Source organism: Myotis myotis, unplaced genomic scaffold, assembly GCF_014108235.1.
Source record: "Myotis myotis isolate mMyoMyo1 unplaced genomic scaffold, mMyoMyo1.p scaffold_m19_p_18, whole genome shotgun sequence".
Taxonomy (NCBI): Eukaryota; Metazoa; Chordata; class Mammalia; order Chiroptera; family Vespertilionidae; genus Myotis; species Myotis myotis.
The window spans coordinates 9,709,194-9,725,709 of NW_023416322.1; the positions used below are offsets into that span (position 1 = coordinate 9,709,194).

Sequence of the window (16,516 nt, forward strand, 5' to 3'; positions counted from 1 at the left end):
TGCTGATCTGCAGAGGCGGCCAGGCTGGGGGTGGGCAAGGGGCCAGTGCAGCTTTACAGAAGAGCAAGCCGTGAGTGTCCTGGGGCCTGCAGTAGAGAGGATAAGAGAGGGAGGGAGTCCCACCAAATGTGCTGATTTGCCCAGAATTGTCCTCATTTCAGCACCAGAAGTCCAGCATCCTGAGAAAACTCAGTCCCCAACAAACTGGGACAGTTGGTCCCCCTACCTGGGACTCGAGAGCTGAAAGCAGCACCCGCTTGTCCATGAGACACAGTTGGCATATAGTACCAAGGGCCCACAATAGCCTATGGGCCCAAAAAAATGTTTTCATTTCTTTTAAAATCAGGAGAAAAAGTGAACTTTTAGGTTGAAGAAAGTATTCTAATCTATCTATAATAATAAAAGCGTAATATGCTAATTTGACCGGACGACCTTCCTGATGAAGCCGGGGCTGTGACTGAAGCCTGGGTCCTGGGTGCCAGAGGGAAGTCGGTGCCAGCAGCCAGGGGAAGGAAGGCCTACTCTTGCACCAATTTCGTGCATCGGGCCTCTATATATGATATTAATATATTTGTCTTTATATCAACGCTCTCATAGAATGAGGCCCTGGCTGAGGAAACACCTGTCAGGGATCAAGGTTAAGGCACGAGGTCTCCCATATCGGGTCCATCCCCAGCAACCAAACTTGCCTGTGGACTGTGGTGCCAATGGCTACTGGTGATGACGGTGCTCACTCTAGACCAGGGGTCCTCAAAATTTTTAAACAGGGGGCCAGTTCACTGTCCCTCAGACGGTTGGAGGGCCGGACTATAGTTTAAAAAAACAAACTATGAACAAATTTCTATGCACACTGCACATATCTTATTTTGAAGTAAAAAAACAAAACGGGAACAAATACAATATTTGTATTTGCATGTGGCCTGCGGGCCATAGTTTGAGAACCCCTGCTCTAGACTGACTGTCCTAAGCACTTCCAAAGCGCCACCTCATTTCACCTCTACAATAAATGTATAAAGACGGCCTTGAGCCCTAACTGGTTTCGCTCAGTTGATAGAGCGTCGGCCTGTGGACTGAAGGGTCTTGGGTTTGATTCCGGTCAAGGGCACATGCCCAGGTTGTGGGCTCGATCCCCAGTAGGGGGCGTGCAGGAGGCAGCCGATCAATGATTCTCTCTCATTATTGATGTTTCTATCTCCCTCTCCCTTTCTCTCTGAAATCAATAAAAATATAATTGAAAAGGCCTTGGTAGCTGCATGTCACAAAGAAATCTGAATCCCAGTGAGACTGACTTGCCCAAGTTCGCAGATGGAGAGCAAGGCTGGCAGAGGCCAACCTGTAGCCGGATGTGCAGGGCACAGGGTCTAGTGGTGAAGAGAGGGACTCTGGGTAATGTCACCCACCCCTCATTGTGTTATTTTGGGGGTTAAATGAGATTGTGACTGTGAAGCCAGAGCAGTGCCTGGCCATGGTGACTCTTATGATGATGATGAGGCACTCAGGGCGGGAACCTAAGTCACTGCAGCTCCAAAGCCCCAGGGCTCACCCAGCTGACCCTGGCCCTGACTCACCCCAGGTTACCTGCTCCGCTTGTAGACTGAGACGGTCACCTAAGAGAGTGAGGGACACCGTGCCCGGACCCAGGACACGCTGGCCTCCTGGCGAGTTCGCTGGTATCACATGCGTACACCGGGGCCCACCTAGGCCGCCCCGAAAGCTGCGGGGACCTGTGCGGACTGTGCGTGCCTGTCCTGGTGTTTCACCACGTGTGTGTCTGTCTTCCCTCCTCCGATAACCGTGGGCTCCTGAGGACAGGGACCACCCTGTCAGTTCTATGTCCCAAGGTGCCTTTCACAGTCCTCAACCCCTAGGCAATTCGATCAGTAACTGTTGACTGACTGTTGACATTCGCCATCTGCTGTGCAATTTTGTCTTTGGGGATTTCCTTCTCTTCCCAGTTTATCAACTACCCCCCTTGGTTTTCCCTGATTTCCTCTATATTCCCCCCAAGCAGTCAAATTCCACATGGTTCTGCTGGACGGGTGGCTCCATGCTGAAGCCCCTTCCTTCCTTCCTCTGTTGGGAATAGCCTGTCGGAGAGCACAGTTCTGGAGTAGAAGCCCTTCTGTTTCTGGGACCTTGGTCCATTGGGAGAAGGACCTATGGGAGTCACCGCTTCACGGCCAGGCTGCCTGGGAAAGCCATCTGGGCACCGGCCCTTGGGGACCTGGGCGGGGGCCCGCGATGAGGCTACACCGGCTTCCTCTTTCCCATCTGGTCCAGCCCATCGCCGAGGAACCCATGGGCCTTGAATGTGGTCTGGGCCTGGAGCAAGGCATCCCAACCAGCCGGGACAGCTGGGTGTCTGCCCTGTCCGTCAGGGGTTCCTACTCAGGACAGGCCTGCCAGACACACGGGCGTGCGGGCTCAGCCCAGCTGCTGGGCCGAGGGACGGAGTGGAGGTGTCTGCAGACGGCCATTCTCACGCCTGGAGCTCTCCTCCCCGACACAGGCCGGAGGGGCATGAGAATTGCTGCTGACGGATGTGCTAAGAGCCAAGAAAGAGGAAATGTGGCAAAGGCTCACGGCCAATGGCTTCCGGGGTAGTTCTTGTTTTGTTTTCTTGAGCCGTACGCGTTAAGAGGGTTCAGACCTACTTGAGCTCGGCTCCGATGGGGTCTTGCCGACAAGCCGAGTGGCGGAGGTGGGAACGGGTCTTGGTGCTGCTTCAGACCCGTTATCGCTGCAATTCGGACGAGCCCCCAGCGGCCCTCCCAGAAGCCCAGCCCCGCACCCTGTTCTCTGAAAAGGAAGAGGAAGCAGTGATGAAAGAAGCCACCCTATCTTGTATGTAAAATCTTAGAGCTGCACAGGGACACGGAGCCTTGCTGGTCTCACTTCATGATTTCACAGATGAGGAAACCGAGGCCCTGAGAGGGGAAGTGGCTCCCCGGAGGTCACAGGTCATTGGGTGGTCTGGCATTTGTTGCCACCAGGAAACTGCCAGGAACCGAGCCACAGGGCTGGCCTTCAGCCCGAGCCCCATGCAGCCCACACCTCCTTCGCATCAGCCTCTTGGGGTGTGGGTTGGTGGGAGGCGCTCCTGGACTTAACTGGCGCCCATCGCTGGGCCCTGGTCTGGGACTCACCGGGCTGCTCCGCCTTCTCCCTGCCGCCCGGTCCACAGGTATTTATCTGACACCTTGGAGGTGAGCCCGGTGCTCAGCCAGGTCCCGCAGGGGGTACAAAAGAAGCGCAGTCATCAGACAGCCTGTCTTTTTCCCTCCAGGGAGCACCTAATTGGGAAGGGGGTATGAGCACATGTGAAACAATAATTGAACAATAAAAGGCAGCCTGTAATTAGCTGTTGCATGTAGCCATGCAGGTTATAGGTCCTGGCAGTAGTGGGTTTGACATGTGCAAGCAGCTGCAGAGGCCCATGGCATGTGGTAATTTTCAGTTTTGCTACAACAGGAATCTGAGGCTTGGGGGCTGGAGTTTGGGAGTGAGTCCCTGAGCCAGTGAGGGAGCCTAGAGGCCCCCCGCACCCCTCCCTCAGCCAGCCTGTTGCCTCCTCACTGGAGAAGGGAGGAGAGTTAGCGGAACTCCAAGGAAGTGATAAAGCCTTTGTCTGCCTGTAAAAAATGTCCATTAGGTGAGTGTGACGTTACAGAAGGCCTGTCAACTGAAGCTGTGAGGAAATACACAGGAAACAGGACTCAGCAGAAGTATGATTCAGGAAAAGGCAGGGGCCAGAACAAACCTGCACACCTGTCTCCATTTGGGAATTAAAATGTCAGGGGTCTAGTATATTAGGAGAACGGAGAATGAGGAGGTGCCGCGGAATCTCATCGGGAACCTAAACGGAGAAGATGGAGCTAGTGCAGATGGAGGCTCTGTATTCTGGGGCAGGAGGAACTGCACAAACAGCCGTGTTGAGCGGAGAGGCCAACTGCTGCCCAGGGGCCAGAGTCCATGAATAAAGTTTTATTGAAACACACTCACCTTATGGCCGCTTCGTGCTACAGTGGCAGGGTTGAATAGCTACAACAGAGACGATCTGGACTGAAAGCCTAAAATATATATATTGTCTGGCCCCAAACAGAAAATGTTTGCCAACCACTAGCGTAGAGAAAGTGAGCAAACTCCCCGGCACATGGGCCAGTCCTGAATCAGCGCCATGGGGGTCGGACTGCGTACGCCTGGAATGATAGTAACAGCACAAGCCTTTGGATGGGCTCGATCTTTCCCCAAACACGTTTACACTCGTCATCTCATTTGTTTACTTTTGCATCAATGCTGTGAGCAATAAGGGAATTTTACCCCAATATGTAGAGGCATAAACTGAGCCTCAAAGAGGTTATCTGACTCTCAAGATCACTTAGTTAGTAATAGGAGTCAGCACCCCAACATCCTGCAGGTGTTACCCGAGCCTCTACTCTGTGCCAAGCTGGAACTAGGCTCTGGGATGCCAGGTGGACAAGACAGGCACAGTCCAAGTTGAAATCCAAGGCTCACGGTACTGTAATTCCTAAGGGGAAGTTAGATTCTTTTTCTCCTGTAGCCAGTTGGGGACCATTGAAGTTTCCTTTTTCTTTTTTTTTTTTTTATATATAATTCTCACCTGAGGATATTTTTCCCATTGATATTTTTAGAGAGTGGAGTGGAGGGAGGAGAAGGGGAGAGAGTGAAACATCGATGTCAGAGACACACATGGTTGGTTGCCTCCTGCACGCGCCCCAACCGGGCCTGGGATAGAACCAACAACCCGAAGTACGTGCCCTTAACAGGGAATTGAACACACATACCTTTAGCCTGCGGGCTGACGCTCTAACCACTGAGCAGCTGTCCAGGGCATTGAAGTTTCCTGGGCAAGTATTTGTTATATCTGCTTAGTACTCAGTGCACTGGGCATAGAGGAGGAATGGAAGTATGGTGTAAGGCATTAACACGTGAAGCGCCCAGCCCGTTTTGTCTTCGGGGTGGACAGTATAGTGTCAGTCACCAGTGAGGACATGGCGCTTAACGTGTTAAGGAGCTTCCGTCTAGTTGGGAAGAAAAACCGAGATGGACGGTGTACTTGGAGGTTAACATCAGTAGGTGCGTATTTAAGTGCCAGTTACTACAGCATTAGCTTTAGATGTAGGTTTGTTTTAACCTTGCTGGGCCTCCGTTTCCGCATCTGTGAAATGGGCACGATAATGGTACGTTTCTCATAAACTGGTGGCGAGTAGAACAGCGCCTGGCACATGGTTAGCCAGTAAAGAACCGTAAGGATGATCATCGTCATCATTCAGGACCCGGGCGATCAGATGAAGGCACTAGACAGACGGCGGGACTGGAGAGGAGCAGACAGGAGCCGTGTGGCAAAGCCGTGTGCAGGAAGAAGTTCACAGAGAGAGTGGAATTTTTGACAAAAATGAAGTTTGTGTGATTTAGGTCAAGAAAAAAAATGGGATGAATGTTAATCTGATGGCTTCACCCTGAGGGTGGGACACAGTCACCTTGGCCAACCCCTCACCGGGCCCCTCGTTGCCAGCGCTCCCGGGGCTGCCCCGTGTGTACCCGGGGATAAGGTACAGGACTCACTCAGCCCTATTCTCCTCAGATCGCTGGGTCACCCCCAGTGACCAAACTAAGACTTCACACGTGCCATTGCTTAGATTGCACAATCAGCTGGTGTTGGTTGTGTTTTTCTTCAGGTAAAATTCAACTTGAGGGAAATCTGCTTGGAGGCAGGCCCCAGACTGCCAGGGGCTGGTGCTTTGTATTTTGTTGTTAAGGATATTTTAATAGAAAATGTTGAGGGTCACTCTCTCAGCGGGCACCACTGCCCACACCCAGCCTCTTCAGGTCTCTGCACCCCAATAACCTGCAGAGCAAAGAGAGGACGCAGCCCTTTCTATGGCTCAGGACATACACCCCCACCCCCGTGCCCTAGATGTGCTGGCGGCTTTGGGAGCAGCTAAACCATCTGCTACCAATGCCAGGGCTTAATCAGACCAGACAAATCCCATGCCAGATGCACTGAGATGTGTAAACCCCCAAGGAGAGACCCTCACGGGCCACAGCCAGTATTGGTTAAATCGTAAGAGTGACTTTCCTGTTCTGTCTCCAGCGTGGGCCACCCCAGGAGACAAACTCCGTCTGCCTGGTGCCTACCTTTGTGCCAGGGGCAGAGACAAATCTTTCACTCTGAGCACCTGAGAATCTGGCGGGTGAAGCGATTGGGGTCTTTGCCTTATCCTCTGAAGATTACTATATTATTATTTTTAATTAAATTTTTATTTCAGAGAGGAAGAGAGGGAGAGAGAGATAGAAACATCAATGATGAGAGGGAATCATTGATCGGCTGCCTCCCGCACGCCACACACTGGGGATGGAGCCCGCAACCCAGGCTATGTGCCCCTGACTGGGAATCGAACCGTGGCCTCCTGGTTCATAGGTCGGCACTCAACCACTGAGCCACAGCTGGGCAAGATGACTGTATTATTGATCTGTTCACACAGCAGATACTTGGGCAGTGGGTGTCTGTAGGCCCCTGCAGCGGGATGGGGGCCCCTGAGGTCTGCAAATACCAGTTCTTCTCAAACAACCCTGCACATTAGGATCACCTGGGAGACTCCAGACTCCCTGTGCCCAGGGTGCACCGCAGACCAATGAAATGTCCAGGATGGAGCTCAGGCGCTGAGTTTCTGACGATCCCTCCCCGAGGACAGCATGTGTGGCCGTGTTTAAGCATCACTGGTCTAGATTTCGTACCATCCCTTGGATGGAAAGGACTGGAGGTCCCTGTGGCTGTAGCTGGCTGGCTGACTGGCTGGCCTATTTTGGGAGGTGATTCATTCGGTCCGTGGGTCAGACCTTGTCTGCCAGATCTGGTGTGGGCAGCAGCCAGCCCAGCCCTGCGGCTGACATCCCAGGACGTGAGATCTCATGTGTTGGCCACGCAGGGCTCCTGGCGCTCCCCGACTATGGGTGGTGGAGTCTGGACGGCTGTCTTCTGCGTCAGTGCTGGAGGGGGTGCCCGTGGCCACTCACGTCACTCCCCCAGGTTTGTGGGTGGGAACGGGGTAGAAGAGATGGGTTATCTGCTGAAGGAAAGGGAACAGGAAGAAGCCCTGGGTTAGAGCAGTCCCGACCCTGGCTGCCTTCAAAACCAGGCCTGGAACACGGGCCAGTGGGAGCGGGGACACAGATGCCTTTTCTTACAGAGAGATGGCTGTAGTTCGGTTGGAAACTATGAGAGATCTCCCAGAGCTTCTAGAGTTTTCTTTCCATCCATTAACTCTTTTAAGTAGATGAGTATGAGAAGGCTCTTCACTCCAAGCAGCAGCCTGCGTGCTGCAGAGGCGGACGGAGCGCAGAACAGTAACGGGACCCCGGTCCTTCGACCGGGAGCTCCCAGGGGGCAGGCGGGGCAGGCCAGGTCCCAGAGACGTGCGCAGGGAAAGGGTGAGCAGCTCTATGTTGAGGTCCCTGGATGAATGAATCAACAGCAAATGAAGACAGTGAGGCTCAAGCAAACAGGAGGTGTCCTGGGAGTGCTCCCCTTGGGTGGTCTTCTTTGGAATCGGGGTCCAGTAGGGAAAGGGTGGGCCCTCCATCCTGGCGGCTGAAGAGGTGAGAAGTTCCTTCTTACCATCTTCTCAGGAGCCGTGGTGCTCCCGGGGCCGGGGCCTCTGGCCTGACCCACGGGTCCAGTGCACCCTGGGTGAGCCTCTCACAGGCCACGTAACTGACAGGCCTTGGTGTAGCAGCTGCGCATCCAGCCCTGTGGCGTGGAACCTCGGTGATCATTGTGGGGGGAGGGGGAGGGGGGTACCCCTTTAGCAGAAGAGGCCGTCCTAGGAGGCCACGTGGTGAGTGGAGAAGAATATGGGCTTCAGACTCAGGTGGACTGGGTTCTAGGCCAGTGGTTCTCAACCTTCCTAATGCCGCGACCCTCTAATACAGTTTCTCATGTTGTGGTGACCCCCAACCATAGAATTATTTTCATTGCTACTTCGTAACTGTAATGTTGCTGCTGTTATGAATCGTCATGTAAATATCTGATATGCAGGATGTATTTTCATTGTTCGAGACCCTCAGGTTGAGAACCGCTGTTCTAGGCCCTCCTCAGCCCCTTACTCGCAGGGGGACCTAAGCCACTCAGGCACGCTCTTCACCTCTCTGAGCCTCGGTTTTGTAATCTGTAAAATGGGAATAAGATATGTAGTATGTGAGACAGGCATGTGAAAGCGCGGGGCACAGTGCTGTTCCCAAGATCCCTGAGGAGGAGTGAAGGGGGAGGACAGGCCAAGGGAAGATGCCGTCACAGACAAGGCTGTCACTCGCCTCCGTGCAGAGGGTGAGGGGCCACACCAGCGCTCCTTGGCAGCCACCGAGCGTGGCATGTATGGGCTCCGTGGGACCGGAAAGTGAGAGGAGGAAGTGATGGATGCTGCTGAGTGTGGCGTGTCCCCACGGGACAGCTTGCTGAGGGAGGGGGCAGGTCCGGCTCTGCTGTGGGTGCCCGTGGTGTTCACGGGGTGGTGATGTGGTGGCCGAGGGCTGTGAATTCCCCAACCAAACCCGACGCCCACGGCACGGTGTTGGATGGTGTTAGGGAGGCAGCCCAGAGAGCACCGTCACCTGACCCCTCGGCCTGTTTCCTCTTTGGCCAAAAGAGGACCCTGACCTTCTCTGAATTGGGTTGATTTCTAAGATCAGGCCAATTCTGGGTGGGTTTGGACCAACCAACCTTCTACTTAGTCATTTGTTCCCCCAAATGATGGCTCCTGCACTCCCAGCCACACTCAGACTATGAGGAAAGACTGGGAAGGTGGTTGACAATGAACTTGAGAGAAATCTGGGGGGGTGACTGAGGGACCGAGTTGCTTGGACCCAGAATTCACCCGGGACCACCTCCACGGCGTGAAGAACACTGACCTCCATCACCTCAGCTCCGTCCGCCCTTTACCTTCCTGGAGCGGGGGTGGGGTTCCTGGAGCGGGGGTGGGGTTCCTGGAGCGGGGGTGGGGGAGAGATGAGAAGAAGTCATGACGTCATAGGAAGAGCGCCGCAGAACAGATCTGGGCTTTTCTTCCAGTTCTGCACACGCCGGCGGCGGCTTTAGGCAGGTCACTAACCTCTTACTCTCCGGGGTCTGCCTGTGCAATGGGCAATACACTGTCTTGCAGAGTTTGGGTTCATGAGGATTCAGTGAGGTAATGCACGCCGAGTGCAGGCACAGAGCCGGTGCTGAGTGAGTGCGGGGTGTCCCTCCGCCCCGGCAGAGGAGGTTTACCCCCTCAATTATCATAGAGGGCCACAGCCCCGGCCCCACCATTCACTCATTCGTTGACAAATATACACTTACTTCCTTTGACATGGGGCCTGAGCTGATGTCCCTGTGCCCTCGCACCTCTGGCCCCGGGAGAATTGCTGTCATTCGGTCGGCACATGCTGCACTGATGCACATTCAGGTCTCTCCACCTCTATTGTTACTTCCCTGAGGAGATGGAGCATGCTTGCATTTATTTGCATCTCCCATAGCATCTAAAAGCATCTTTCCCATAGCAACCCTCCGTCAGCAAAAGAGCTTCTGCTGATTCTCAGAGTTCAAAGTCAATGCCTGTGGGACGGGCACTTTCACATTGTTCTCGCAACAAGCCCAAGGGAGAGGTAGTGCTCCCATTTCACAGATGAGGAGACTGAGGCTGAGGGAGATTGCAGTTACTTCCCCAGGGGTGGTGGGCGAGGCGATGGCATAGCTGGGATGTGACCTCTGTTTCTACCCTAAATCCGTGCAATTTTTTTTTTTTAAATAAAAGAACTCACTGGCTGGGTTTTAATTAGTTTCAACCCTTAAAAAGTGGAATCAATCAGAGGGCAGGGGTGAAGGGGAGTGACTTTTCAATATTTCTCTCGTAAACTCATATTTTAGGTTCTTCTGTGGAGTAAAACGGGCTCTTCACTGCTTACCGAGTTGTTTCTGAGTTGCAGAAACTGCATGTTTTTTCCTGTATTCCCTGTCCATTCTTGGCTGCCACAGTCAGGCAGACAGCGCGAGGGCCCGTTTTTCTTGCAGCTGCTGTGGAAACCTTAGCAGCAGACAGTAGTAACAGCTCCAGGCCCAGCAGATAGATGCGTCCCGCCATCCGTTGCCACTGTGTGGGGCTGCTGCTGGCTTCTGCTGGTCAGAGGCCTTCGGGAGGGCGTGGCGTTCCCCTTTGAATCCTGAGAACCACGTACACCCACCCTCACCTCTGTGTCTGTTCCAGAATGTCTGTAAACCCGCGGAGGAGCTGCGGCGCCCGCCCACACTGCAGGAGATCAAGCAGCAGATCGCCAGCTACAACAGCCGTGAGAAGAACTGCCTGGGCATGAAGCTGGTGAGCGGGCCTGCCCACCCGTGCCCCCAGGCCTCTCCACACCCCCTTCCCGTCTCGCTCCTCTGCAGTCCCTCTGGATTCTGGGGCTCCCCGCTTGACGTCCCCTTTCTTCGGGCCTCTGGGGGCCTCGGGGGCTGTGGAAGGCGGACAGCCTGGGCTGCCAGGGCCCCGTCCTTTAGAGAAATGGAATGGGCTTTAGAGTCAGACACAGATCCCATCTCTGGCTCTTCCACTTGTTCACTCGTGACTTTGGGAGACTTTCTTAACTTCTCCGAGTTTTACGGTAAAAGGGAGATACAGTGACCGAGGGCCTGGCATAGCTTGGCCCCCAGGAAGCCCTGGACAAGGGGTGTTCGCAGCCCCTCTTAATTGCACAGGTACAGCCTGTGTCTGGGGACGCTCCCTTGGGTTGGACAGAGCTCAGGAGGGGGAGGGGGGGGTGCCCACTTTGTGCCAGGCTCAGAAAGTCCATCTTCAGTGGGGAGGGGAGGAGAAAGCAGGAGAACCCTGCCCCCTGCTGGTGACTGGCAGCAACTGGTTCTTTGGGGCTTCAACCAAATGAGGCCCAGGAAATCCAGTCACAGATGGGCCTGAGTTTGTCTTACAGGCGGTGGGTTTTAGAAAGAGGCCGCTCAGACCCTGCCTCTTAGAGAGGGGACTTGCCTAAGGCAATCGACATCTGGCTGGTGGCAGATTTGGGGCAGGCAGCTCTGGGACAAAGCTACAGCTGCTCCAAATATCCTTTCTGGTAGCTACATACCGTGGGCCTTCTTGGGGCCCACTGGGCACCCCTAGGCTAAAGGAGGCAGGAAGGAACTCGGGGAGCCAGGTGGGGGGCTGCCCGGGGCTAAGTGCAGCCCCTGGGCCCCGGGGCAGCGGCAAGGACTGTGCCAGACAGACCCGCCCTGACCCCATCTGCCCTCCCCCCACGGGCAGAGTGAAGACGGCACCTACACAGGTTTCATCAAAGTGCATTTGAAACTTCGGCGGCCGGTGACGGTACCTGCTGGGATCCGGCCCCAGTCCATCTACGACGCCATCAAGGAAGTGAACCTGGCGGCCACCACGGACAAGCGGACGTCCTTCTACCTGCCGCTCGACGCCATCAAGCAGCTGCACATCAGCAGCACCACCACGGTCAGCGAGGTCATCCAGGGGCTGCTCAAGAAGTTCATGGTCGTGGACAATCCCCAGAAGTTTGCACTTTTTAAGCGGATACACAAGGACGGGCAAGGTATGAGAGTGGAGGCTCCGCCCCAGAGACCGCCTTCCTAACTGTCTGTCCCCCCACTAACCCGCCAGGCCTGGGGGAGGGGTGGGCCTCTCCCGCACCACCGTGAGGCCAGGCCATCCGCGTGCAGCAGGTCTGTGGCCCACGTGTGCTGGGTGGGAGCTGATGCCCTCCCTGTGCCCCTCGCTCCAGATGTGACTTCAGGAAACCCACACCCAGGCTCCCACCCCCTAATCTGGGATGAGAGGGAACCCGCCCCACTGCTCCTAATCTTTTGGGAGATGATGTAAATGGAAACATGCTTCGCCCTCACACCAGAGATGAAAGGTTACTCCCCGTGTATTCTTGTTGTTGTTTTAATTGATTTCAGAGAGGAAGGGAGAGGAAGAGAGAGATAGAAACATCAATGATGAGAGAGCTGCCTCCTGCACGCCCCCTACTGGGGATCGAGCCCACAACCCGGGCATGTGCCCTGACAGGGACTCGAACCATGATCTCCTGGTTCATAGGTCAACGCTCAACCACTGAGCCACCGCGGCCAGGCACTCCGCACGTCTCCTTGTCAGGTTCATTCTGTGGTTGAAAGGACCACTCCATCTGTTACCAGCACCGCTCTGTCCAGTTCCCCACCCAAGCTGGGCCCGCCCCCCTCCCGGCCCAGCCCCAGCCCCGCTCTCGGTTTGTTCGCAGTGCTGTTCCAGAAGCTCTCCGTGGCCGACTGCCCCCTCTACCTGCGCTTGCTGGCCGGGCCCGACACGGACGTCCTCAGCTTTGTGCTCAAGGAGAACGAGACCGGAGAGGTGGAGGTAGGCCTGGGCCCTTCGCAGCTGCACAGCCGCAGCCCCAGGGCACCGCGGGCGGCGCAGGGGTGTGTCCTCACTGCCCAGCACAGGTGTGGCAGGAAAATGGCTTGAGGAGTTGAGCTGGGGTGAGTGCGGGGCCCAGGTTCAGGGTGTAAGCCAGGTTGGCAGGGCCCAGGGTGAGGCAAGTCCGGGCCTGCGTCTGGCAAGGGCTGTGGAAAGAGGATTTCATGGGCTTCATTTCTGAGAGCTCAGATGGACGGGCACTGGCAACTCCCTGGGTAAGCTCAGGTGGTTTCGCCCCAGGGTGGCCTGCGGGCCCAGCAAGCACCATAGAGAGGTGTTTGAGCCTTTTGTCTCCCCTGGTTCTTAAACACTGACCTCGCTCCCCCTAGAGGACTCTGGTGGTATAAACCGGTGGAACCCAGACAGGTGCCCCCAGGGGCCTGCGACGCTGGGAAGGCGGAGACATGTGACGGAGAGTGTTTGTCACACTGTGCTCAGTGGAGGCCTAGGGCTTGGCAGAGCAGTCTTGGGGTCCCTTTGGAGATTTGGGGACCTAGACAAGTGGGGCTCTGTCCCTTCTCCCCACGTCACCCAGGCAGGTCTGATTGTTTGGAAAAGTGTTCCACTGGAAAGGCTGGAGCACCGCTGGCCCAGGGGACAGCTCGCAGGCCTGGGGTTCCAAGGCCTGGCCTCTGCTTCTAGCTCCGCCGCCTCAAGTTCTGTGACCGTGGTTACTCCACCTTCCCTGTGTGGACCTGTTTTCTACCTATGCAATGTGGGGATGGAACCAGGTGAACCTCACAACTCCTATGTGCTCCAAGATTGAGGAGTCCAAACCCCTGCCCCCAGGGGCCTCAGCTCCTAGGTCAGCCTGAGAAACCAGGTCCCGTCCGGGCAGGCCTGGGCCAGCGAGGCTCTGCAGAGCTTTGCGGGTTATGTTCTCTCATTATCTGCTCTGCCAGCAGATGAGGAAACAGGCTGAGAAGGGTGGGGTGACGAGCTCAAGGTCACAGGGTGATTTTCAGGCTGAAATCCAGCCTCCTGAGCCCAAGTCCAGCTCTCCTCCCAATGTTGAGGGTCTGCATGTGGGGAGCCTACTGTCACCCCACAGACAGCTGGAGCAGACCAGCTGGGGCCCTGTTAAGATCTCAGCTGCTACAGAGAACATTTAAGATTATTGACTAAGAATATTGATAATCGGCTCATGGATAACTTCTTGCTGGTGATATATGAGGATCTGAAAATGCGTTGCTAACATGACATGGGAAAGCCAAGCTTTGCTCACTGCACCTGCCTGTTCAGTAGCGGACTGTGCGCAGCTGTGAGCCTGAGGCAGCAGGGCCCCTCGGTCGGGCGACTTCTAACCCGTCTCCTATTCGTTTTCTCCCTGCGTCTCCCTCTCGCTTCGCAGTGGGATGCCTTTTCCATCCCCGAGCTCCAGAACTTCCTAACCATCCTGGAAAAAGAAGAGCAGGACAAAATCCAACAAGTGCAGAAGAAGTACGACAAGTTTAGGCAGAAACTGGAGGAGGCCTTGAGAGAGTCCCAAGGCCAACCTGGCTAACCGGTCCTGCTTCCTGGCTCCCAGCGCCCACGGATTTATTTTTATTATTAATTATTATTTTGCAACAGACACTTTTTCTCAGGACACCTCTGAGGGATGCATGTGTGCCCACCAGCAGGCCCAGATGCGGCGCAGCCTCTGATGGACACGTGTGTGCACGGGGCTGGGTCCTGCCCACGGCTGCGCAGCGCCCGTCTGCACCTGCCAAGTGGCACTTGTGCCAAGAGCAACCGGCGTCCTCCCACAACCTGCAAGCCTTTCACAAACCAAATAGTTGCCTCCTTTATTTCTCCTTTACGTGCCACCCACTGGATCTTATTTATGAGTTAAAAGCTGTAGCATATTCCTTTAGCAGGTCTGAGCTAAGTTCCCGAAAGCAGGATGATGCTCATAAAAGGACTGTCCCGCACTGGCCCCGGGTCAGAAGTACCAGGGCTGAGGTTGGCTCAGAGATTTCTGGGGAAGCTGCGGCCTGGCCCTGGCCCTCACCGCCGGAGCCTGTGCACATGTGAGCCCAGAGGCAGATGTACACCTGCGTGTGTGTGGTGCTTCGCCGCGTCTTTGTCAACAACTGTTTGTTCTTCAGTTACAACTGTATTTATACTGCCATCGTCCTCGTGTTTCCACCAAGGAAACCGGCTACTCGCCATTTTAGACGTCTCCTGCTAGCACGGCAATCAGGCAGCCAGAGGAAGCCAAAGAGCTTGCGGAGAAACGTGTCCGAATGTCTGCAGCTTTCCACCAGCGAGAGGACGGGGAGGCCTGGCTGCCTTGGCCCTGGGCCTCTCCTGGGTGGGGGCATGGAATCTGGTGCTGCCAGAGGATCCCACCCAGCCACGTGGTCCTGTGTGTTCTGCAGCACGGGCCGGCCAGCGGCCAGCGGCACTGCGCTCAGCGAGCGTGGGGCTGGCCTCCCGCTGACCTCCCCGCTGACCTCAGTGCCTTTTTGTTTCCAGAGAGACGGGAGCAGGGAGCTTGTCGGAAGCTTTGCAGCTGGCTTGTTCCTGCCAGGAAGTGGGCCACAGCGGTGTGGGAGACAAGGCCCGGAGAGCCCTCCCTCTCCGTGTGGGGTCAGGGGTCAGGGTCAAGCCTTCTTCCCATCGAAGTTCCTGGGCTTTGATTCCCAGAAGAGATGTCAAACCACATTGCCAGGGCGGGTCAGGTTCCGGGCTCTCACTTGTACTGGCTCCTTGTTTCAGCCCAAACGTAAGTACACCAGCCACACAGCGCGAGCACGTAGCCGGATGCAGACACTCCAGTGCTGAGGGAGAAAGATGTAACTTTCAAAGCAGGGCAGGTTTTTCAGTCTGGCCTCTGAGACCTTTCTTCGACGTCCTCTGCCTTCCCCAGTCCCGCTGGGGTTGGTTCAAGCCTCGGTTCCTCGTGCAGCCTCGCTGAGCCCACACTGCCCTGGTCCCAGAAGCAGTGCTGACCCTTCATCGTACAGACTGTGCTCGTCTCCAGAGCTGCAGAAGCCAGACGGGCTGGCAGCGTGAGAAGATTTTAATCACAGAACCCTATGGCCTGCCATCTCATGCTCAGCCTTAGCACCCTCCCTCCCCGGAAAGCCTCCCTCCTGTGTAGTTCAGGGAGCAGCCGCGTCCTTTCCCTTCACGCTGCATGTCTCTACCACGGACAGAAGGCACGGCTCCTGCTGCAACGCTGTGAATGCTGCTGAGAACCTCCTGACGGGGGTGGCTGCTTTATTTTTGGAAAAGAAAACAAAACTCATGTACGCGTATACCATAAAGGCACATACTATGTATAAAGAGATAGGGAGGGGTGTTTATGAAACAAGAACGTTACGGGAAAACGCAGACTTCATCTGAAGCACAGTTAACCCAGGACCCAGGGTCCGAGCCTCCGAAAACAGGATGGACCAAGAACCCCCCCCTCCCCGGGGAGGGCGTGACTGCTGGTAGTGCCTTCTATCCTCCTGTTTCCCAGTGTGTGTGTTTTGAGGATATTTTCTCATTAAATGTCTTTCTTATATGGGTTTAAAAAAATAAAGTTCATTGCAAAAGTGATTCAGACTGGAGACCTCTTCCTTGAACTTGACCTTCTCATGGACCTTGGGAGCTGGGAGGGCGGTGGGAACCAAGACAGCACACACTTCTTGGCAGTGTCAGGTTTTCTTCTGCCAGCGGACAGAGGCGTGAAGCTACTGTTCAAATGATCTTGAGGAAACTGTCCAAATACATGGCTGGAGAGTGCTGCTAGCTGACCGGCTACTCGACATCCCCAGAGCAGGGGAGGAAAGATGTGGAGTTAGAAAGAGAAGGGCGTTCTGGAGCTGAGGAGGATTAAACGCCAGGACCAGCTACTGAGGTAAGCAGTGATTCTTCTATTTCTTTTTTCTGCTTCCAGTTTTATTTTTTATGATTCAAGTATAATCGACACACAACATACTAGTTTTAGATGTACAACGCATGATGATTTGCTATTGTATACCTTTCAAAGCGATACAGTGAGTCTAGTAACCATCCGTAACCGTACAAAGCAATTATGATACTGACTATAGTCCCTGTGTTGTACATTAATT

General features: G+C 54.9%; 1 protein-coding gene across 3 annotated transcripts in view; it reads left to right on the plus strand.

The window, feature by feature from the left end:
- Positions 1-16,001, plus strand: part of RASSF5 (Ras association domain family member 5) — a 76,660-nt gene extending 60,659 nt beyond the window's left edge. For 2 of the 3 annotated variants that reach the window (XM_036342623.1, XM_036342625.1), the window contains 4 exons: positions 10,263-10,373; positions 11,310-11,607; positions 12,295-12,410; positions 13,822-16,001. In XM_036342623.1, the coding sequence (XP_036198516.1) occupies positions 10,263-10,373; positions 11,310-11,607; positions 12,295-12,410; positions 13,822-13,974 (678 nt within the window). In that variant the 3' untranslated portion in view covers positions 13,975-16,001. The remainder of the gene's footprint in view (positions 1-10,262; positions 10,374-11,309; positions 11,608-12,294; positions 12,411-13,821) is intronic. The other variant, XM_036342624.1, reaches the window with a different exon arrangement.
- Positions 16,002-16,516: the final 515 nt, after the last annotated feature.